The 21,655-nt window shown below is 38.7% G+C and overlaps 2 protein-coding genes across 3 annotated transcripts in view; both read right to left on the bottom strand.

Annotated features, from left to right (window-relative positions):
* Positions 1-17: 17 nt before the first annotated feature.
* Positions 18-4,737, bottom strand: tdo2a (tryptophan 2,3-dioxygenase a). Its single transcript, XM_063485395.1, has 12 exons — positions 4,703-4,737; positions 4,453-4,558; positions 4,275-4,365; positions 3,777-3,847; positions 3,173-3,300; positions 2,891-3,077; positions 2,436-2,543; positions 2,210-2,321; positions 1,961-2,018; positions 1,355-1,434; positions 975-1,065; positions 18-679 (listed from the first exon to the last, which is right to left on the bottom strand). The coding sequence occupies exons 1-12, from the start codon at positions 4,735-4,737 to the stop codon at positions 526-528; spliced, it is 1,221 nt and encodes a 406-aa protein (XP_063341465.1). The 3' UTR covers positions 18-525.
* Positions 4,738-10,000: 5,263 nt separating this feature from the next.
* si:dkey-237h12.3 (teneurin-3) overlaps positions 10,001-21,655 on the bottom strand; it is a 177,233-nt gene continuing 165,578 nt past the window's right edge. For both annotated transcript variants that reach the window (XM_063494038.1, XM_063494044.1), the window contains 7 exons: positions 19,170-20,047; positions 18,046-18,221; positions 17,398-17,633; positions 16,414-16,710; positions 13,155-14,766; positions 12,283-12,413; positions 10,001-11,703 (listed from right to left, as the gene is read on the bottom strand). In XM_063494038.1, the coding sequence (XP_063350108.1) occupies positions 10,951-11,703; positions 12,283-12,413; positions 13,155-14,766; positions 16,414-16,710; positions 17,398-17,633; positions 18,046-18,221; positions 19,170-20,047 (4,083 nt within the window). In that variant the 3' untranslated portion in view covers positions 10,001-10,950. The remainder of the gene's footprint in view (positions 11,704-12,282; positions 12,414-13,154; positions 14,767-16,413; positions 16,711-17,397; positions 17,634-18,045; positions 18,222-19,169; positions 20,048-21,655) is intronic.

Here is a 21,655-nt window from a genome sequence, read left to right as displayed (position 1 = left end):
ATAAGTCTGCAGCATAATTTATCTTGATTTTCTCTTGTTTGCTAAACATTAATATGTACAAACGTAGTTACTTTGTTACGTTTACTGTTTTTGTGCATTTATGTGTGATGCCATGTAAAGACATCACGCCTTCAAATCAACCCGTCTGCGTTATTCTTCACTCCAACATCCAGTTCACCTAATGTCAAATTAAAATACCACATGACCTCGAATTTCATCTCACCTAGATTTCATCTCACCTAGATTTCATCTCACCTAGATTTTAAATCCTTCTTAATAATATATAGTGTTTGATAAAACTGGCCATATGTTGAACTGCCTCCATTCATGAAAACACATACACTTCATATTTCAGTGTATGAGTTCTTTAAAGGTACACTGACAAGATGCCATGCATTGTTTCTCATAAACATCAACAAAATGTATTTCTTTGACCTGATTTTCACCTCTCATTGAACTGTAAATAATCCGCTGCTGGGAGATCTGTTTAAGTGAAAAAGCCTGGACAGACGAGTGAGATGCACTCTAATCCGAGTCGTCACTGCTGCAGTAGGAGCTGTCGCAGCACTCAGCCGTGTACAAAAAAGTGTGAATGTTGGGATTCAGCTTGGGTACCCAGTGGCGAGGCACCAGGAATGTTGCCAGGTTGAAAAGATCCACGAAAACTTTGTATCGGTCACTAATTAAAAAGATATAGAATGATTTATTTAGTATGTGCAACTGTTCTGAATTTTGTCTTCTGAGAAGCAAAAAATAAACTGCGGTTCACATTTTATTTTACTCTTGTGTTGTTTCTTTGAACTTTAAATATATTGTCACTGTGCATTACAGAAGGAACTGCTACATGACAAGTTAATTAAGATAAGCAGAGTAGCACTGTGCTGTCTTTATCTAAATTAACTCTGAAGTGTTTCGGATACTTGCTGTGTGAAAATAAATGTCTAATCATAACATTATTTTACATCATACAATACCTGACAGTTGATCTAAGATAGTGGTAGCCAGACGACCCCCCTGTGCCAGCTTTGCTGCCAATCATCCGGTGAACCATGCACACGTGATTGTCTACAAAAAAGTAGGGGAAAAACACCCAGGAATAGCCATTGTTATTTTGTCCATTGGCGATAGGTTGTATTGATCAGCGGGCATGGAGGATGTTATAAGATTCTTCTGCCTCTTGGGTTCAAATCTAACTTTAAAGTTTAGTAACTTTGTAGGCTTCTTTGTTAGTCCAGTTCTGCCCTTGGGCAAAAATAAAAACAACACACTGTAGAAAAAAATATACTTTCCTTTCCCCTCAAACTCTCTTACTCTGTTTACACGTAGCAAGCAATGGTGATGCCTCGGTACTTACATCTCCATTTCGTCATGAGGGTGTCGATATCCATGAGGGATGTGAGCAGCTGGAAGGGAACCTGGAACCTTGGCTCTTCCCTTAATGGTAAAAAAAAAAATATATATGTTTCACAGATTATAATGTAAAAAAAAACCCCTATTTTCCCTTCATATCAGCTATAACATGAGTGCAACTATCACCTGTTCACTACCACCAGTAAGTTACGGTATTCAATTTTGCATCTGTTATCACCTTCCACTAACTTCAGTTACCTCTGTTGACTTTTGCATAGCCTCAGTAAATCTCAAGTGACAATGTGTCCTTACCGCAACGATTTGAAAGAAAAAAAAAAGCCGGTTACCGCACCTTTTAATAAAGCTTACATTTTCAGGCAGGTTTCACAAAGGGGCTTGTGATATGGAAAATTTATGTGGGAAGAACAAATGAGTACCCTTGCCTCAGGGACTAGCACTGAGGCGTTCTTGTGCAAGACTTTCCACTGAAGCTGTTTGCAGCCTCCAGGTGTTAACAATGTAAAACTATGAATAGGAAGCAAATATAACATACAGTGTCACCACTAGACCATTAAAGGTGAGGAAACCTTCTAAAACAAACTAAACATACCTGTAGAAGTATATCATCAGAGCACCTTGCAGAGCCTTGTAAGAGAGTCTCCTCTCACCTTGTTAACGAAAGGGAAAATTGTTATTTTCAAGGTAATAAGAAATGTTGGTGTTTACATCCTTTTGTAAACTAGAGTTTCAATTTTAAAGTCCACACCTTGCACAAGATAAGCTTCACTTTGTGTCAAATAGAGGCTGTAAATAAACATGATAAAGCCTCGGTGATTATGGCATCTGATTAAACACTTACCCTTGCTGACAAGGTGATCGTGGCGCTTTTCATCAAACAGAGATGTGAAAAGCTCCCTCTGTTTGACCATCTCTGCCATCAGTTCCTCTTTCTCTTCAGAATCAGGCATTTTCTTTAAAAGAAAATATGGGGGGAAAAAACAGCAGTCTCTGTCAGTCATCGGTGTACTCCAGGGACAGCAAAAAAAAAAAAAAAGTTTGTTCTGAAAGCTGGAGCCATCTCTTACCTCAATTTTCTCCTTCTCCTGATTTAACCCATCAAATATATTGATTTCCAGCCTTTGCCAGAAATTGAAGCCATCCACCTCCAATCCAGGAGTTCTCTCCAGCCACTCCTGAAAGAACAGCCCAGGGTTTTCTCTCACATGTATACTCTAGCACAGGGGTGAGCAATTAATTTTGCCAAAGGGTCACATGAGAAATTGGGACTGTCGTAGAGGGCTACACCATGGAGCTTATAGAGAGACAAAATTAATATTGAGCAGAAATGGGTTCAGTTTATTGGTGTGGCCCTTTACAAAAGTCCCAGTTTGTCATGTGGCACCTTGGCAAAATTAATTGCCCACCAGTCCTCCAACAGGGCAAAGAATAACAAATTCATGTTCATTCTTTGTGTTTTAATTACTTACTAACTAAATCAAAAATGGTAGCCCTTCAACATGTAAGTGGCTGTAAAACATACCTCAACTAACTTTAAAAGTGTTGGTTCCTGCTCAGTGGAGATCAGCATCTCACTGTCATGACCTTTAAAGTTATCCCTGTAATGGCGTCTGTTGTATGGAACCCTCAAGTTGTCTGGAATTCCAATTTTGTTCTCCAAGAGCCGAAACTGGAGGCTTTGGAAGCCAGAGGCCGGAGACAGGTATTCCCTGTATACACAAATAAGCATACATGTACACAGTTAAGCCAGAGTGCAACGTTGTGGAGGAGTGCATGTTATATTGCTTTTTGGAGATGAGTTTACCTAAAGTCAAAAAAGTCCAAGGCTGTCATTGTTTCCAAAACCGCAAACTGGTCAACCAACAGTCTGAAGATCATCACAACCCTGTGGATGCGAGTGTTGACTTTGAGCATATTACGTTCATCTCGGACCTTCAGAGGAATAGCAAATGTTAGGGGAATTATTGCTGATCATATTTAAGCTTGTAGATCAGGAAACAGTCTAATTAAATAACTAGTTCTTTTTGTATTTTCAACAATATTTTTTGCAAGTATAACATATAATGTATATTTCTACCTAAGCAAGATGTTAAATTACAACTGCTGTTCTGCTATTAGTCTGGAAATACCTAGGCTGATCACAAACTTTAGTATGACTAGTGAATCTAATTTTTTAAACAGAAGCACTGAGTGATTGTGATGGTGTTCTCCACTGATGGTTTTCTTTAAAATGCATTTTAAATCCTCCATCTTATTGACTTCATTTTTCTTATCAGCACTCAGTCTTTAACGTTTGCAGAGTGCATCTAAAAATAGCAGCAGCAGTGCAAGATACATTTCATTTTTCTCTAATTTAATTAGGAATTTACAATTGCTTAACCTTCTGATACCACAGAAATATAACTTACATGACCGCTGATGAAGATATCTCGCACAGAGTCCAGTTCAAACAAAATCTGTTTGAACCACAGTTCATAGGCTAAAATAATAATAAAAAAAAAGATCTTTAAGCATCATTAATATGTATAAGTATTTTATTTTGAGGTAAGGACAAAGGTCAGTAAGCAGTCAAGGCTTTTACATTTTTCTATTTACAGGTGGAGAAAGAGAGAAATTAAGGAAAAAAGGTTGAACTATTTCTATTAGTGTGCAGTGGCTTCTCACACTAAGGGGACAAGTGGATGCAACACAAAACCTCCATATCCTTCACTATAGGGGTGAAAGAGTCTCCCTTTAATTTAAAATTGATTTTCCTTTTTAATTTTTCACCTGTCTCTAACTGTCTGTAAACAAGGTGAATGATTTACATTCACCAACATTTAAGTACAGTTTATGACTGGATTCAATTTTGCTTTCTTGAGAAAATAAGAAAAAAATAATTTCAAACAAAATGAAGCACAACTTACCTTGATGGGTGACAATGAAGAGGTGCTCATCATGGATCTTATTGGCTTTTAGTTCACTTTGCAGAACCTGAGACGTGAGTATTTTGTCGAGCTGAGGGGTGGAAAGAGAGAAATCAATTGATATAAAAACTTTGATTGAACAACAAATGCAAATTTCAGTACAAAGATAGATTTGTACCTGCAGGTAGTCTCCATAGATAATTCCTCCTCTACTGGCCTTGTTGACCCCTGCCTGGGAGTCATCCTCATCTTCTTCAGTTTTAGGAGGTTTATTTTTGAATAACCTGCAGTACAAAGAGAATGCCTCTGGTTACTTGTTTTCCCACCAACAGGATTAGAAATGTAGGTAACATGTTTCTATTTAATGTATGTGAAAAAAGGGGGATAAAAATCCAAGAGTGTAAGTGTGAATAAAAATATGAACACACAAATGCTTCTTCTCAAAGTACGGACATCCACTCATGACTTATTCAAATCGGTGGCAGCAAAGATGTATCCTTGTTCATCGACTAATATTTACTAAAAGAGTTTTCAACACAATCCGAGTTTTTAAAGACTTATCTTGTCCAATCAGTCACAAGTATACAGTTACCATCCGGCCCGCCTCTATTTTTCCCTTGGAGCTGCTGTTTATCTTTACTCAGGACTGACTTCTGGACTTTGTTTGACCTGCTGAAAGAAGGGTCACGCAGACCTAAAAGAATAAAATAAGGGCATATTACTTTTCTGCATTTAGGAAGCTATCAGGAATATCAAATGACCTCCACATTATAAGGTTTTGAATTTGCAATGCATTGCTTGAGGGCTTCGTAGAAATAGAACAAAGTTTTCAATGTGGCAGCTTTGATTTAGATGTGGCTGTCTTAGTCACTGGGCTTCAGTGTTTACACTCAGGGATATTCTGTTTATACTCTATGAAAAAAACTGAACTTTTATAAAGATAAGATGGACAACACCTGATCTTGCTGCAAAGACAAATATGGTCTTTATCTGTTTTTGCTTCTGAAATGTTATGGAGACTCTGTAGATGCAGCCCAAAGAAGGAAGAGAAAAACGTTTAGTATTTGGTGGTTTTAGCTGTAACAGGTTTAACCACTGATTAAAAATCTAGAAGTGATTTTGCTTCAATTTAAAAATGGAAATCTCATTTCAACCAGTTAAAACAAGGCTGTAAGAAATACAGGTAGTTCAGAAGTTGCTTTACCCAACTGCTTAAAACACTCTCATTTCTGCATCACAGATAGAGAATGAAAAGTGTATATATGTATTCTCCATTGTATTTTTTTTCTTTCAGTTTTATGTTGAAATAATTTGTTTATAATGGTGTTATATCAAGTGTTTTTATATCAGATTTTTCAGGACCTTCTGTATTAGTGTGGAAGTCACGAGAAATCCCTGATGACAGTCTGTATGTCATTGAACTCAGCTGTAAATATTTGCAATTTGGTTAATATTCTATTTATGTTGGCGAAGATTGGAAATGCGTGGTTTTAAAGTTACTGAGTGCACAGAGTGCACATGATGTATTCTTATAGTACTCCTTTAAGTACTTTTCTAAGTATTTCTTCTTATAAATGAGGTTCAGCGATATACATACCTTGAAGACACGGAGTGTTTTTGTCCACTGCTTGTTGGAAGCTGAAAATGTCATTCATGTCACACTGTAATAGCTGCCATACACATGGGAAATATTTGTTGTTCTCACAATCCACATGGTCTGTGTAAAAATAGTTCTGTTGCTCCCCACTACCCGAGCCACATCACAACACACACAGAGTGCTTTTGAACAACAGTGCACTCCGTTTCATCCGCGTGAAACTAAGAATCCACAGTCCACTCTCTCTAAATCGTCCCTGAGATCATTAGCTCCCTCGTTTTTTTTTTTTTTTCCCCAACACTCTTTGCAGACTTACCAAGTAGTCCCATCAGCGTGCGCAACAGTTCTCAGAAGATCAGAGGAATGATAACAAGCAGCTATTTCTGAATTGGGACATGGTACAAGCCTAGCATTATAAGGCTTCACGCTGAACAAGAAGAGCAGCAAGAACCCCAAAATCCTTTGTTCTTGTTCTCATTTAGTTGGGATGAATGGGATGCTGGTGGAGAAACGGCTACAGTGGATGAGATGTTTGTGAAGACACGAGACCTATTACGGTACATTTTCAAGTCTCACAAATACGACATGTATTATGACATGCCTTACTGAGTCAGACTGAGACTGAGTTACTAATTAAAAAAGGCAGGGATAAATCCTTTTCTTGTTCTCACTGCCATGTGAAATGAAAGTTAACCATCTCTATCCACCCCCTCTCTTCTCCCTGTCCTTTAACAGGTATAAAGTCCTGGAATAAATCAATGTCATCTTTGTCTTCAGCTCTGCCTTCATATATAAATCACTGGACTCTTTATCCTCACAGTTAAACACAATCAGTGCATTTATAATTTAAATGTAGCAACAAATGTATTACAAAATATAACAAAATAGATTAAGTAATAACTGTTCTTTTTGCTGTAGGCATCCTCTAAGTGGCAAACATCACAAAGAAAATATTTATACACTCTAATATTTTACCTTCTGTTTCTGTTGTTAGTTCAAACATTTTCCTTTAGAAAAATTGCACCTGTTTGATCCTTTTTTAAGTCACTACTATTTAAGTTCAGTCAAATTTCCCTGTGTGCATTTGGAAATCCTGCCAAAAATACTGTTACACATCAATCTGATTTTATCTCTACAGGTCCTGTTGATTTTTCATCAAACGGAAGCTCGACGAGTTGTCAGCTCAAAGTGAGTAAAAACAATAATGAAACTGCATTCGCTTGTTTGTTGGCAGAAGGGGAAAAAAACAACAACAGATCTTTTATGAGTCACGGACTACATGTTTAAATTTAACTTCCCCCTGGACATTTAAGATTTAAAATGTGCGTTGTCCTTGATGAAGTGATTGCCGGATACGCCTTATTTTATTTACTAAAACATGATTAGAGAGCTCCGTCTGTTGATTATTAATGTGCTCATAATTATCTAATAAGCTCGGTTGATGAACATGATTGCACATATTTAACATCGCATCGCCGTTCGCCACTTTGCTACTGTAAATTCACCTTCGCTTTAAATTACTGCAGCTGTCTTTAGTCTCAGCTTTTTGTCAGATGATTTTATATGAATCTGAGGAGAGGAGATTTTTGTCAAAGCTTGCTTCAATTCCCTACATCTCTAGACTTGAATCAGAATTTATACTTGTAGATATTTCTTCAGTACGGTAACAGCTATTTTGATATAAAGTCCCCGAGCCACTTGAAAGTCAAAATCAACCACCTAAATAAATCAAGCCAGTTGACGTCAAACTGAAGTGTCATATGATCTTTGGTTTCATCTTCAGGTATCCAAGAGGGGGACATGTAGAGTGTGAAATCATTTCATGTTTGATGGTGTGATCTCATACCGCTACCTCCATCTGAAAAAAAGAATTATGAAACATGCTTGATTTTTTTCTCTCTATTGCTCTGATGTGGTTATTGCACAATGCTTTTGGTTCTTTGATGTTCTTGCAAAGTTCTGCCATCTCTTTTATGTAAGCCTTTGAAGTAGAGCTAGTTGCACTGCATAGTGATATGCCGCACTGTTGCTCTGGCAGTGTGGTCACAGTGTGATACTGCAGCAGTACTGGCGTTCATTTCAATATTACTAGTTTAACTATTCCATTTGATGTCTCTTTAAATTAACCTGGAGTGTATTCCCTCCCAACATCTGGCTTACTAATCACTAGAATTTCACCAAATTAACTGAAGTTGGACCTCAAAGAAACAATATTTTCTGACCCTTCTGTAGGAACAGTAATAATTGCTGTTATAACAAGTGTACTGCGATAAAGCAGGTCAGCAGGATGACTTTCTGAACTATGTGCTTTGTACCACTAGGGAGCATCAGAGGGCTTTTAAGAGAATGAAAGATTTGAATACTTCATATTTGGCATTGTCAAGTTTGCATTAGAATTCCGTTTTGTTTTGGGTTTTTTTTCAGCAGGGGTTTGAAATGCTTTGTATGGATATATCAAAACAAATGGGGGTTCGTATAAGTTCACTATAATTTCAACGTGAAGAACAACAGACGATGGCTCACAGGGGAACTTTAATAAAACATTTCATTAAAAGTTGGCAGTGAATGGGGGTGATATACCCAAAGGGATTCTGATGAAAACTTTGAAGGCATGTATTTCAGATTTTGTGCTGAGAAACATTAAAAGAGATGCACCTTTGTTGGGCTGTGTGTCATAAAATATTTTAAATGGAGAAAAAAAAACCCCAACAACATATAAAGAAACTGGGGGAAGCAGAGAAGCTGAGAGGAGGACAAAAACAACAGTGTAAAACAACTTTTGAGCAAAGAATATTCTGCTCCCATTTGGTTTGAAATGCTGTTTGAAGTTTACCACGAAAAAGAAATCACTTTCATATGAAGGGGTTATTTTCAGACTTATACATTCCAACATCCAAACTCTTCTGTGCTTTGATGAAAAACACCGGAAAAGGTGATCACAGCCTAAATGTAATTTTTGAGAAAATAAGCTTTTTATGTTCACACGCAAATTTATCCTTTGTGATTATGACGCTGACTGACTAGACTTTTAGTCAACTGTCTATACTTCAGCTTAATTAAACTTAAAATTTCTTCAGCAATTTACATACTTCAGAATGCCTTCGAGCAGCTGACTTCAAAGCTGCTTCATTTGTCTTCTAGGGCTTTGTAGCTCAGAAGATTTATTTTAAATCATTAATCTAATTTGAGAATTTGATGGGGTTTTGGCACTGCTTTTATTTTATTTTGGAATACTAGTGCTTTTCATATGTTGCTATTTGGGAATGCTTCTGAAGATTTCCAAATCAGCGTCCGATTGGTAGTAGTCTGATTATGTGTTGCAGTAGCTCGATGGTAGTTCATTTTCACAGTGATTTTTCTAGTTTCAAATGTTTTTGACATTTTTAACAATTACAACTAAAACACCGTCGGACCAAAAAAGTCAATAACAAACTCGCCTTGATAAGCCTATTTTCTGTTATGGGAAATTTTCACAAACTACTTCCTTTACATAGCTTCAGTTAAGCAAACTAGATTTCCCCCAAGGGTAATTTTCCTATATTTCAAATTCTATCAGTTGTTGTTTTTAGCTACCAGTTCAAGGGCCCTAACACTGCTAATGAACACCCTTAATGTCAAAAAGTCTCACTTCAGAAATCTAAAAAACAACACACCCGAAAGAACCCCAATATCATTTTAATTAGTGCATTTAACATTCAAAAAAATTATACCTACCGAGAACATGGATGTGATCTATATTTGTATCCACTGTAACGTTGTTTATGTGAGATGGGTTCATGAAATATTTGTGTTGATGAATTATTCATTGGACAGGAAAGCCAAGTCAAAAGGCATTATGCCCAATAAACATTAAATTTAGTGGAAGTAATAGTTGACTGCAAGTTATAGATACATCACCACTTCTAAATACTTGTCACCACATGCACAGGTTTCTGTTACTTACTTAAACAGAGCATTGTGAAGAAGCCCCAAATTAGCTGTATTTGAAAGAATGACAAAAATAAATAAATAAATAAATATATATATATATATATATATATATATATATATATATATATATATATATATATATATGTATATATATATATATATATATATATATTTATTTATTTTGAATCAATGTCTCACATAAAACTAAAAGAACGAAAATAAAAATCAGCTGGACTTTATTTATGTATAAACACAACATAAATTACTGTTAAGATGACTAGTACAGACATTTATTCAGTTTCTTAAAAAAATGCCATAAAACTCTTGCATAATTTACAAAATGTGGTGTCCCTGTGCTATCCAAGACAAAGCTGTGCTTTGTCCCACCGGGCAAAGTTCTTCATACCTTTGCTGTCCTTTTGTTGTTGTTGGTTTTTTTTTTTTCTTTTTGTTTTTTTTTCTCACAATGAATATCAGGTACCGCATTTAAACACGTTTCTTTTTTTTTCTGTTTAAAATTATCTCAACAAGAATAAGACATTTTGATGTTTACAGTGCTAAATCTGGTATACATAGTGGTTGTTTGGTGAGAATATTTCTATAATCAGAAGTCTCTGATTTCAAAACAAAACAAATACTCAAGGACACTGCTTGCTCTGGGACTGCGCCCACGAGCCTGGTACTTCTAGAGAAGTGCAGATATGCATAATGTAAACATTTCCTCTGCTCTTACAATAATTTGTTGACCCAACTTTCCTTGATGAAAACAACAAAAAAACCAAAAAACCCAAACACCTAAATTAGCTCACTGATTCCTTAAAGACACCACTATTCCTCTGTTTCAGAGTCCAGAAGGCTTGTGCTACAGAGGAACTGACCTGTAACTGCCATGTTAAGGCGTAGCGTAGTTGAACATTTACTCTGTAGTGTCCAGGTCACAATGCACAGCATTGTTTTTAACTACTTCTGTTTTTCTCCTCTTTTGTTTTTCTTTTTTCTTTGTTCCTTTTTTTTCTATTTTTATACAAAAACACAATAACACTCAGGGCACTCACCAGCAACTATTAATTAAAGTTGCTTTTCATTTCTGTCGACTAGAGTGTCTCCACCAAAACAAAGTCTCTTTGGCAGAAAGTACACCTGGTATTGTTACCTCTTCCCAATTTCACTTTGCCGAAGAAAGTGGATGTTATTAGTGCTGTCTGCTAGTTCTGGGTACTGCTCGATGGAAAGCACATAGTACCCATCATATCCCAAAACTTTGCCACTACTCAGAAGCTGCCTCTTCTCCCCTTCTGTCCAGGGGCGAACCCCTTCCTCACCGTCCCTCACTCGCTGCTGCTCTTTGGCCCATGCGCCAGCCAGGGCACGCTGACGTGCAAGCTCGATAACTCGCGCTTTCTCCTCATCCACTGTGGATCCGTAGCGGATATGGAAAGCCAGAGCACCAGCACGAATCTCCACATCTGCAAATCGCCGAGTTCGACTGTCCATGACTGTGGTGGACTGGGAAACAGTCACATTGACACCATTCTCAAGAGTCTTGTGTCCACTAGTGAGGTGTAACGCAGCAAGGTCAGCATCTGGAAGGCCTGGCTTGACAAAGTAGTGGGTGTCTCGCCCTTCTATAGTAAAGTGGAGGTCTTCCAAATAGAAAGCATTGTTGAGGATTGATGCAACCTTGATACAGTCCTCACTGGCCACGTTGAGTGTGTGAGTGTGGACACTGCCCTTGTAGATGGCAAACATAACAGCCCTTCCGATGGGAGACATTGCAGCTGAGAACCACAGCCAAGACTTTTCACCTCTTCGACCTCTATTGAGATGGACCTCTGGCAGCCGCTCGAATGACAAGAGAGAGTGTGCTTGTCTGGTTACTTCCTGCTGGACCCCAGAGATAGACTGTAGGAAAAGTGCAGTGAAACGTTAATGCCTGAACATGGCAGAACCTGACTCTCCAGGCCATTTAGAACCAGCTACTGCTCTGCTTCAGAGAGTTTTTCATCCCCATCCAAGATAATGGTGTTTTCAAGCTGTGTTCTCAAGCCAAAAGTAGATAAATCCCCCATGACAATTTTACTGCAACACTTTTTTTGTGTTAAGGCCTTAGACCAAAAGAGCCAAGCATCAAAAAGTAGTTTTAACAGTAGCGACACCAGAATATTATTTAGAAAATTAGACAGCATTAAAATATGTTCAGCTCGTAACTAAACTCAGACAGCGCAAAGAAAACTTTTCCTTATTTTCTGTTTATTATTATGCAAATATGGCCCAATTAAAACTGATCTTCTATGAAATGCAATGCAGTCCAATTAGGAAATGGCAGCTTCAAAATACAGAGGTAAAAGGAAAACAATGGGAGGAAAAAAAACTAACACCTTTTTTGTAATCTGGTCATCTGTAGAAGCAAAGGTTTTGTCTCAGTCGCTCTTCAGTTTATTTTGGGTTCAGTTTTGTATGAGAGACATCAATTTTACCCACCGGCAGATCATCCCACAGCTGACTCTTCCTCAGTTCATACGATGGCATGCTCAAGTCAAACTTTGGGACTGGAAAACCAGGAATGGTGTTGTGAAGATGGAAACCAAAAGTTACTAGCCAGGTGTTAACGTCTGAAAAAAGGAAATGAATTGAGGTCAAAATCGAAAGTTCTAACTATAGTTAAACATTTGTAAATGAACTAGCTACTAGAGTATGACGGGTATAGTTTAAATGTGCTGACACAGTGACGGCGCGTGTGTGTGTGTGTGTGTGTCATGATGCCAAAATATGGTCCTGAGGAAAAATATTCTAGAGGATATTTGTAACTCCCTGTGAGACTTATCAGTTGCGCCTTGAGGCAACTGTTGTGATTTGGCACTATATAAATAAAATTGAATTGAAAATCGAATTGAATTGAATCTGGTAAAGAAACGTGATATTTTCCACAATTAATATGGTGAGATAGCATATTGGTGTCATGGCTGCTGTGATTCCATCTCAGACTGATCTTTAGTGAGACTGAATTTCTTGAGCACTCATTTTAGTACATGTTTAACGCTTGTTAATTTGATGCTTTTGAAAACTGCATATTGAATAAATTAATAGCTTATATGAATATACATACAATATTCAGATGTTAATAAAGCTAAATTGGATCATCAGATCAATGACAATCATCACAGCTGTTTAGCAGATTATGGATTAGACTTAAAATTAACTGGCAATTCAATGTTTTTCAGGAAAAGCTGCCAAATATTTGCTTGTTCTTGCTGCTTCTTGGCAAATAGAAAAAAATGCTTGGCAGAAAAATCAATCATGAAAATAATAGCAATTGTTGCAATAGCACAAGCGGCTTCAGGTGCACATCTTACCTGCAACGTATTCTTTAACTTCATGGACTTTGCTGATGGGGTTGTTATTTCTGAACATGTACAGATTAAAAGGGACTGGCTCTTTGCCGATTTTTTTCCAAGCAGAAACATCTGGAATGGTCCACCTTCCAGACATTATATCATAATCCTTCTCCCCAAAGTGCAACAGTTTAGTCAGAGGATCATAAAGGCCCCCGTGAAACCCGAGCACAAGCTGGAAATCTGGGTTAGAGTCCAAGTAGACCTCTCCATATGCTGTGTATAGAAGCTGTTTGACCAGGAGGCCGTTGCTTGTGAAGACAGCCAGAGGTGTGCCGGTGTTATCACAAGCAATATAGAACTCCTCTCCACTGCTGATCTCCATAGCAAACACGTGGCCTTGTAGGTCATAGTAGAGTGAGGTGATCTCTGAACTTGAGTGGTTGTATACGTGTGTTATTCGAGCCGGATAGCTCAGATCTGCATAAAAGTACTGCAGGTGCTGGCCCAGGCTGCTCTTTGTTGATACTCTTCGGCCAAGTCCATCATAACGATACTGAATTGTCCAGCCGCTGCTCTTGCTATAAACCCGTACCAAAAGGCCTTTAGAGTTGTACTCAAAGATTTCTGCTCCCCTCTGACGAAGAAAACCATCTTCATCCATTCTATATTGGATGTCTCCGAGCCGGGTGATGCGGTCTCGCAGGTCGTAACGCAGAGGTAAAAGTCTGGCACTGTTTCCTGCATTCAGCAGGTGCAGATTTCCATTAAGGTCATAAGTATAGCGCCACATCACTTTGTCGTTTAAGAATACAGTCTGGAGCTGGCCATCCACATCATACTCATAGCTGTACTTGGTGGTATTAGCAAAAGGACCAATCTTGATCTCTCGTTTGGTGACTCTGCCCACATCGTCATATTGGAAAGTAATCCAGTACATGAGTGACCGAAATATCTCATACTGGATTTCCTTGATGCGTCCATGTGCATCAAAGTGTTTGGTATATGTCATGACTGCAGTGGATATGATCTGATTTATATCATAGTAGATCACCCCAAACTTTCCAAACTGCTCAACCTTTCCTGAGATGTCATCAAACTGGTATAAGTCGATGGGAAGTGGCGTTTCGTTTATGACGCCTTGTACACTGGTGACACGCAGGCTGCTGTCATAAGTATAATCAAAGCGTGCATTGACCATGCCATCCTCACTGAAGCGGAAAATCTGCCGGTCGACCAGGGGACCCACTTGCCGGTAGCGAATAGAGCAGATGAAACCTTCATTTTGCAGGTTGACAGTCTTCAGCACACCTGCTGTTTCATCATAGGTGAAGCTGACCCTTGTGCTGTCATACAGGATCTCTGACAGTTTATTCTGCCTGCGGTACCTGTACAGGACTCTCCGGCCTGTGCCAAAGTGAGCTATTCTCAGCAGGAGGCCATCTTCACTGTAGTCCACTGCTACTGAGGCATTGCTCTCTGGCGGGTGATAAAGGTTCCTGTAGTAACCCACTGAACGAATGGTCTGCATGGTGTAGCGGGCCACACTTGGCATGGTGACAGCAGAAAGACGGTCGAGAGAGTCAAAATCGAATATATACTGTCGCTGGCTGTGAAGCAGGAGAACCATGGACTAAAAGGAAAAGAGAAAATAGGGAATATTTCCTTAAGTTGGATAATATTTCTGAAATGCAAGACATCCTGAGTGCAAGTAAGATATATGAAATATACACTGAGTAGTATTACTGTTTTTAGTTGTACTGCCTATTGTCTAATTATTGAAAAAGGTAATAAAAATACTACATAGACCTCTGTGACAATCTTTATGTTTACAGTGTAAAATACATAAATTAATAAAAATCTACTCCTTAACTAGTTCCATGCTAATGACTCACTGTGCAAATAGAAGTAATATTTATTTTTAACTCCTCTTAGCCAGAAAGTCTTATTTTACCTAATTTACAGTAGATGCAGTTAGGAGTTTGGCCTGCCTTCCAAGCATTTACCACTCTTTTCTGTTAAATTGTCAAGCCCATTCATCCGTTGCTACACTGAGGTTTCCTGTGCTCCCTGAGCCTCCTGTGTTACTTGTGTCAGAGTGTTGACATGGCCGCTCCAGGTCACGCAACACAAGGATGCAGCCAGCGACTGCTAAGAAAAATCTCTGCATATGTTTGGTAGCAGAGCGTCCCTCTGCAATTTTAAAAACACTGCGAAACAACTAAAGAATATTTATGTGGAAAAAAGGGAGAGAGCGATATAGCACCGAGTTGCTCTTTCTTGTTTGACATGCACCACTTGAAAGGTTAGATTTTTAATTCCTGCAGTAAATTTTTCATAATATACATGTGCAAAATTACACTCTTTAAGATGGAGTTTGGTCATAATGTATTGGTATTGATCAATGAAGCACATTCTTATAATTTAAACACTACAGCAACCTGAGTGTTCAGGTTTGCTTTAGACCGAACATATTAATAAACCATTAGAACGCAGTGCATGCATTATTTAGATGTTGCCAATTAATATGTGATAAATACACTCTTACAAGAATTCAACTTGTTTTTGGTAACCCAGCTGTAATTTTAGCAAGTGGAGACAAGAGTCAGATGGTGAGGTGTAGAGTTTTAGAAGGTTTCAGGTATTAGAGGTATGTAATTCCTGTCTGTTATTTGGCAAGATCACACAAATTCTATTAAGCGGAATTCCTTAAAGGTATTTGCCCAATTGAGGAATCCAGTGATTTCTAGATAACTTCTTTAACATTGCAAAATTGAGCACTGGCCTTGGAATAGTGTACATATTTTGTTACTGCTTCTGTAGAGACTGTGGACAATATTAAACATAAATATTGCCTCCCAGCATTTTTTTCACTGGTGGAACCTTGGTAAGACAGACAGCAATTTAAAGAGTATACTGTTTTATTGCATATTGACTGTATCCAGAATGCAGCATCACTAAGTCATTTCATGTCTTTTTGCTCCCAGAATTTTGATGACTGGGTTGAGTTATAGGATGGTAGTTATAGATGGAAGTGCCAGATTGTCCTGTACAGGGAAACCAACTGGACATTTTTAATTGTAAAGCTTATAAACGATGAAGTCCCTCTATAATAAGCTCCCTCTATAATAAGCTCTGGTACTTGGCAAATTGTAGCTGATTTTTCTTGCAAAATAATGTTATGTTAGGGGCTTGACATGCCCTGTAGTGATATATGCAGATGAGCCTGCTGTACAATGCGTCTTACATATTGCTTCCTCTAGTCATGTTATTTTCTTACCTGCTCTAGGTAGGTGTAGCTCCATATCTTCCCATCAGCAAACACTTTGGAAATCAGGCGGCCTTGGCTATCATACTCAAGCCTCTCAGTGGTAGGACCTCTCTGCAGGGCACTGATCTGCCCACTGCTTGTGCGACTGACATTAACTGGCAGCAGCTTACTGCTGGGCACCCAGAGAACTGGATGTCCTGCGGTGTCATAAATAATCTTTAAGAGGAACTTCCTGTGGTCATCATAAATTTTCTCTGTCCTTAGGGTGCGATCATAATCAACGGAAAGAATGTTCCGTCCGTTCACCTGTGGGGGTGAAAAAAAAATCAAGTTAAAATTGGGTTAGACCAAAAAATTCAAAATAAATAAAACATAAAAAAGCAACTTCTCCTAAAACTAGTGATAATATAGTTTTGATGCTTGAAAATAACAAATGAGGACAGATTATACAACAGTACAAATTTAAGAACAAATACTTTGATTTGATATCACTGGTCTTTGTCAGGATGGCTCTTTAAACTGTATTCATGGATTTTTTTTTACTACAGTTGTCACAGAGATTAACACCTCCTTCACGAGGCTCATTAAACTGAGAGACACTTTGGCGATCGTTCAGGTACACTTAAATCACAACCTCCTAAATTCAGTGGAGACAAAAATTACCGTGAGCCAAAGTAACCACCCAAGTTAAGTTCATGAAGTGCCTTAAATCATAAGACCTGTGTCAGATTCTAGGAAGCAGGAGTAAGAAAAGGAGGAGTCATGTACAGTACTAGAATATTGATAACCCTCTACATCAGGGTAAATGTTGTGACTGGTAAATCTCTATTGAAGGAAAGAGTGCAGAAATATTTTCCAAGGTTATAATAAGGACAGAGACACAGCCACCAATATGAATTTGGACAGTTTGATCTGGATTTTGCATAAGTAAGTTGGTTGGATTATCTAAATGTGCTACAAGGGAAAAAAAGTTAAAGAAAAGCCTTAACATACCCTCAGCTTGCGTCCAAACACGATAACTTTCCCTCTGGCTTGTTCTTTGCGGAAGCGCCACTCTACCAAGTTTTGCCCACTCTCCCCTGGCAAGCTCATGTTGCGTCTGGCTACAGTCGGGTTGGCAGCGCCTGCCAGGATGTGGGGCTCTGTCTGGTAGTGGGTGTCCATCCCGTTGGCATAGGTAATCCTGAGCGAATTGTCATACCCCACTTGGTAGCTACTTCTACACTGGTCTGTTGATAGTAGACAAAAAGTGAAACTTTTAAGGCAGTTACACACTGGAACTGATGTTACTAACAGTCTTCTGGGTTGATCAATGGTTGTCAGTGAAGATGCTACAAGTTCTTAGCATTTCAAATTAGTACATTTTAAAATGAAGAACGATCATGGATGACGTGCTAAAATAACTGGGCCATCTGGCTCAGGCGGAGCGCAGAAACCACTTAGTTACAAGGTTGATACATCTCCCTGACACCCAAACCCACACACTGAGAGAGTAATCATTTACACTGTCGTCTGTCAGGCTTTCGTAATGATACACGACTTCAGCTTACTCAACATGGCCCCGCCGACCCCTGGAACAATGACAAATAACAACTTACAAAATAGCCAACTGAGCTGGGATGATGCGAGTCGAGGCCTTACCCTGAGCCAAAGTGTAGAAGGCACGGACGGTTGAGGTGTTTGTTGTGATGCTGATTTCCTCCTCTGTCATGGAGCTTTCAATATCCACCGTCAAAGCGCTGTATAGGTCCGTGTACAAGTTATTCACCATTCCAGTGGGAAACGTCACATTCATTAGGCGTCCTTCACTGTCATAGCTGGTTGACAAAAAGAACATCAAATGACAAAGCATTGATATGTATGAGGGCTCTCATAGTGCCACAGTGCATTCAATTATCAGCTCTTTTATACTCGTTGAGTAAAACCATCGACTTTCTTGTAATTAAAATGTCACATGTTCAATTTCCTGAGCATAAGTGAAGGGATGTCTGTATAAACCCTAGGCAAAATCCAAATATTTAATATGGAAGAGTGACACATCTCATCAGCTATCACGTTCATATAAAAAAAAATTACAGAGACTTGTAATGAATTCAATTATTTGGATGATTGATGTGCCATTATAATCTTAACTGAATTCTGCTTTTTTAGTTGTAGTGAGGATATCATTCATGGCATAATGTGACATGACAGCAAATTAGACAAGGGAGAAAAAAAATCAATCTCTGGTAGCCCATGCTACCAAAACAAAGCCCAGTCATTATGGAATAATAAATAATGAAATACAGTGCAGGTCATTTTGCTTTTAAAGTGTGCCTGTTAACCCAACATACTAATGTCACCATCACTACTGTCACCTACAACATTATTAAATATGGTTCAGTAAAAGAATAAAACACTTAATTTGCAATGAGATACTGAAGTCAAACTAGGCTATTTTGCTATCTGAGGCAAATTTTATAATTAGATTTCAATTAAATGTGCACCCTAAAGCAGTTCGCAGGTAACTGTGGTTCCCAATTATAGAGTAAAGTTGTACTAAGCTGTGAGACGAGAGAGACCATGCACAGAATTACACACACATTCAAGAACATATGTGGCAAACATACTTGTCTTTTACCTCATGATGTACTGCACAACTGTGTGTAATCATAATTATGGGCTGTTTCCATATTCTGAAAGCTTAATTAAAAGCAACCCAACTCAATATAGCAATCACAGAAAGGTTTCCACAAAACGTTCTTGCCAATTGCTATCATACGTACTCGTAGAATGTTGTCCAGCCAATCTCTGATGTTTTTGTAGCCAGCAGCCCATTATTACCATGGTACGTAAGAAGTACCAGCTCCTGACCCTGTGCTGTGAGTGTCTTCAATCCACCGTTGGTGCTCATGGTCATCCAGATCACCTGGTTATCAGGTGCGACGATTCGCACCGGCATACGATTGGGATCCCTACGAATTCTCAGAGTGTTGCCACTGCTGTCAGTAACAGCTGTGATGTCATTCTCTGTGCTGTAGCTGAAAGTATATTTCAAGTCACCAGTCAGCAAGCTTGCAGTGTGTTGGTGGGTACCATTGCTGTCAAACACATACAGCTCCTGGGCATCAGGGGAAGCCACTTCGTATGTATTGGCACTGGAAGTTGGCCCGTTTCTAGAGATGGCCCGGATGCGGATGTTGCCCAGGTCTGCCACGTAGAGTGTTCCATCTGGAGCTGCCACTAAAGAAGATGGAGCATTGAGCCTTGCATCTTTGGCATAACCATCCCCTGTCTGGTAACAGTCGCAGTTGGCATCATTTTTGCAATCGCAGTCGGAGGGAGCCCCGGCCAAATGCGTTATCTCACCATCCACAGAAACCTTCCGGATCTTGCTCATCTTTCGCTCATCTGTCTCTGCTATGTAGATGGCACCATGGTAAGATATGGCAATGGAAACAGCGGATTCTAGAGGGGTTAATTGTGCCCTCTGACCACCAGCCACTCCCCGCTCCAGTCCAGCCAATGGGCAGTGGTTAGGTCGGCCAGCTGCAATGCTGACTTGACCATTTTCTGAAATGCGCAGCACTATATTGTTGTCCAGAACATACAGCGAGTTGTCCATTGGGCTAACTGCTAGGTCTGTGGGCCACTCCAAAATCACCTGAAATACAGGACATCAGTAGATTAGCCCATCTAATGACAATGTTGCCCATCAGTACATCAGTATACATTTTCAGACAATTTCTCTCCATTGACATTTATAGTGTTACTTCCTTGCTCTTACCATAGTAATTATATTTCTTTTGTATAGAAGAATGCACTTTACGATGTGTGTTTTTCACAGTATGTGTCAGGAGCAGATTGAAGCCACAAAGAATTCTTGGTATGCCAACACACACACACTAAATGAAAAAGTTCTCGAGTCTGTTCTAATTAGGAGAAGAAGTTGTACCAAGAATGAAGAAGACTTAGATAAAAAGAAGTTGAAGCCCTGACCTCTTTCTGACCTTCAAACAGTTAGCTTTGAACAGCGGATTGTCAGTTTCAGAAAGTTGCACAGACACAGCAGTGCATAAATCGATGGTGAAAAGATGTGGGGGAAGGGCATTTCTGAAAATATTTGACCATCTGTCAAGCAAATCTGATGAGCCTCTTAAACTGAGTTACATGGGGACATTAAGTACTGTTCTGTAAAACGAATTTTAAGTTTACATGGTTGGTTGTCCAAAAAGAATGATGTCCTAGCAGGAAATACATTTTTGCAATTCTGTAGTTATGTGACACCCCTTTGCATTCAGCGCACAGTGACAAGACTCCGTCCCATTACCTCTTTTTCCCATACAAGGTTTTAGATCTACACAGCTGAAATATACTTTTTTAATCAGCTTTTTGGTGATGATTTTAAGATATATCGCTGATGCAGGAAGGATTAGCTCTCATTCTATTATTTTTTTCCCCCCAAACTTGGAACAAACCATATGATATTAATGGGCCAGGAGAATGAATACCTAAGGGATATAACATTAGCTCTGAGCTCTTCAACCTGGGACTGGGTAATGAATTTAATATACCAGATTAAATATAAATAAAATTAAAAAATAATTCATACATTTAAAGTGACATCATTATTAACCATGTCTTGCAATAATAATAGGTATATATAATGATCCAAAAACTACTGTAAAACCACAGCCAGCCATTACAGTCTCCTTGTCAGAAATGTGTCATTGAATAAAAAGCTTATTTATAACAGCACAAATGACTGGTCTGGCCTTCAAATACATAACTGTGTCATTAAAACTGTCAAAACACTCCTGAATTGTGCTTTTCCACAGGGTGATTAATAATAAAACATGATGCCTTTGAGGCTGCCTAAAGTAAAACTGCACTGAGCCAGTTCTCTAGCTTGGATGCCTGAAGATCACACAGTCTCGCCAAAACCATGTTTTTACTGGCTTACACCAAATGACTTGGTTAATTAGCAAAAAGTGACAAGCTTAATCCTTTGTCCCCATGTTCTCTTATGTTCACCCGCTTCATGTTCACCACCCACACGCGTACACAAACACTGATTGCTTTCTCTTCTGTTTATGTTAAAAATGTTCTTAAGTTGCCTTAAACGCCATTTTATTTTCTCCCAAACTCAAATGTGTTTCTCTTATTATCTAACCTCTTAATAGGACACCACTTGCGATATCTGTTCTTGGAGTTATTTTGGTTGTGAATGTAGATAATTTCCATTGCCATGTTTGGTTTGTAGCCTTGTACT

The sequence above is a fragment of the Pelmatolapia mariae genome, linkage group LG2, assembly GCF_036321145.2.
Source record: "Pelmatolapia mariae isolate MD_Pm_ZW linkage group LG2, Pm_UMD_F_2, whole genome shotgun sequence".
Classification (NCBI taxonomy): Eukaryota; Metazoa; Chordata; class Actinopteri; order Cichliformes; family Cichlidae; genus Pelmatolapia; species Pelmatolapia mariae.
Note: the sequence above shows the minus strand (reverse complement) of the source record. Positions and strands in the feature narration are given on the sequence as shown.

Bases quoted from the DNA above. Each gene is read 5' to 3' on its own strand.
- tdo2a (XM_063485395.1), bottom strand. From the start codon at position 4,737: ATGAGTGGATGTCCGTACTTTGAGAAGAAGCATTT. The intron at 3,301-3,776 runs GTAAGTTATATT...ATTCCTCTGAAG, and splicing joins ATATCTTCATCAGCGGTCAT to GTCCGAGATGAACGTAATAT. The intron at 680-974 runs GTATTGTATGAT...CTTTTTAATTAG, and splicing joins TATCTTAGATCAACTGTCAG to TGACCGATACAAAGTTTTCG.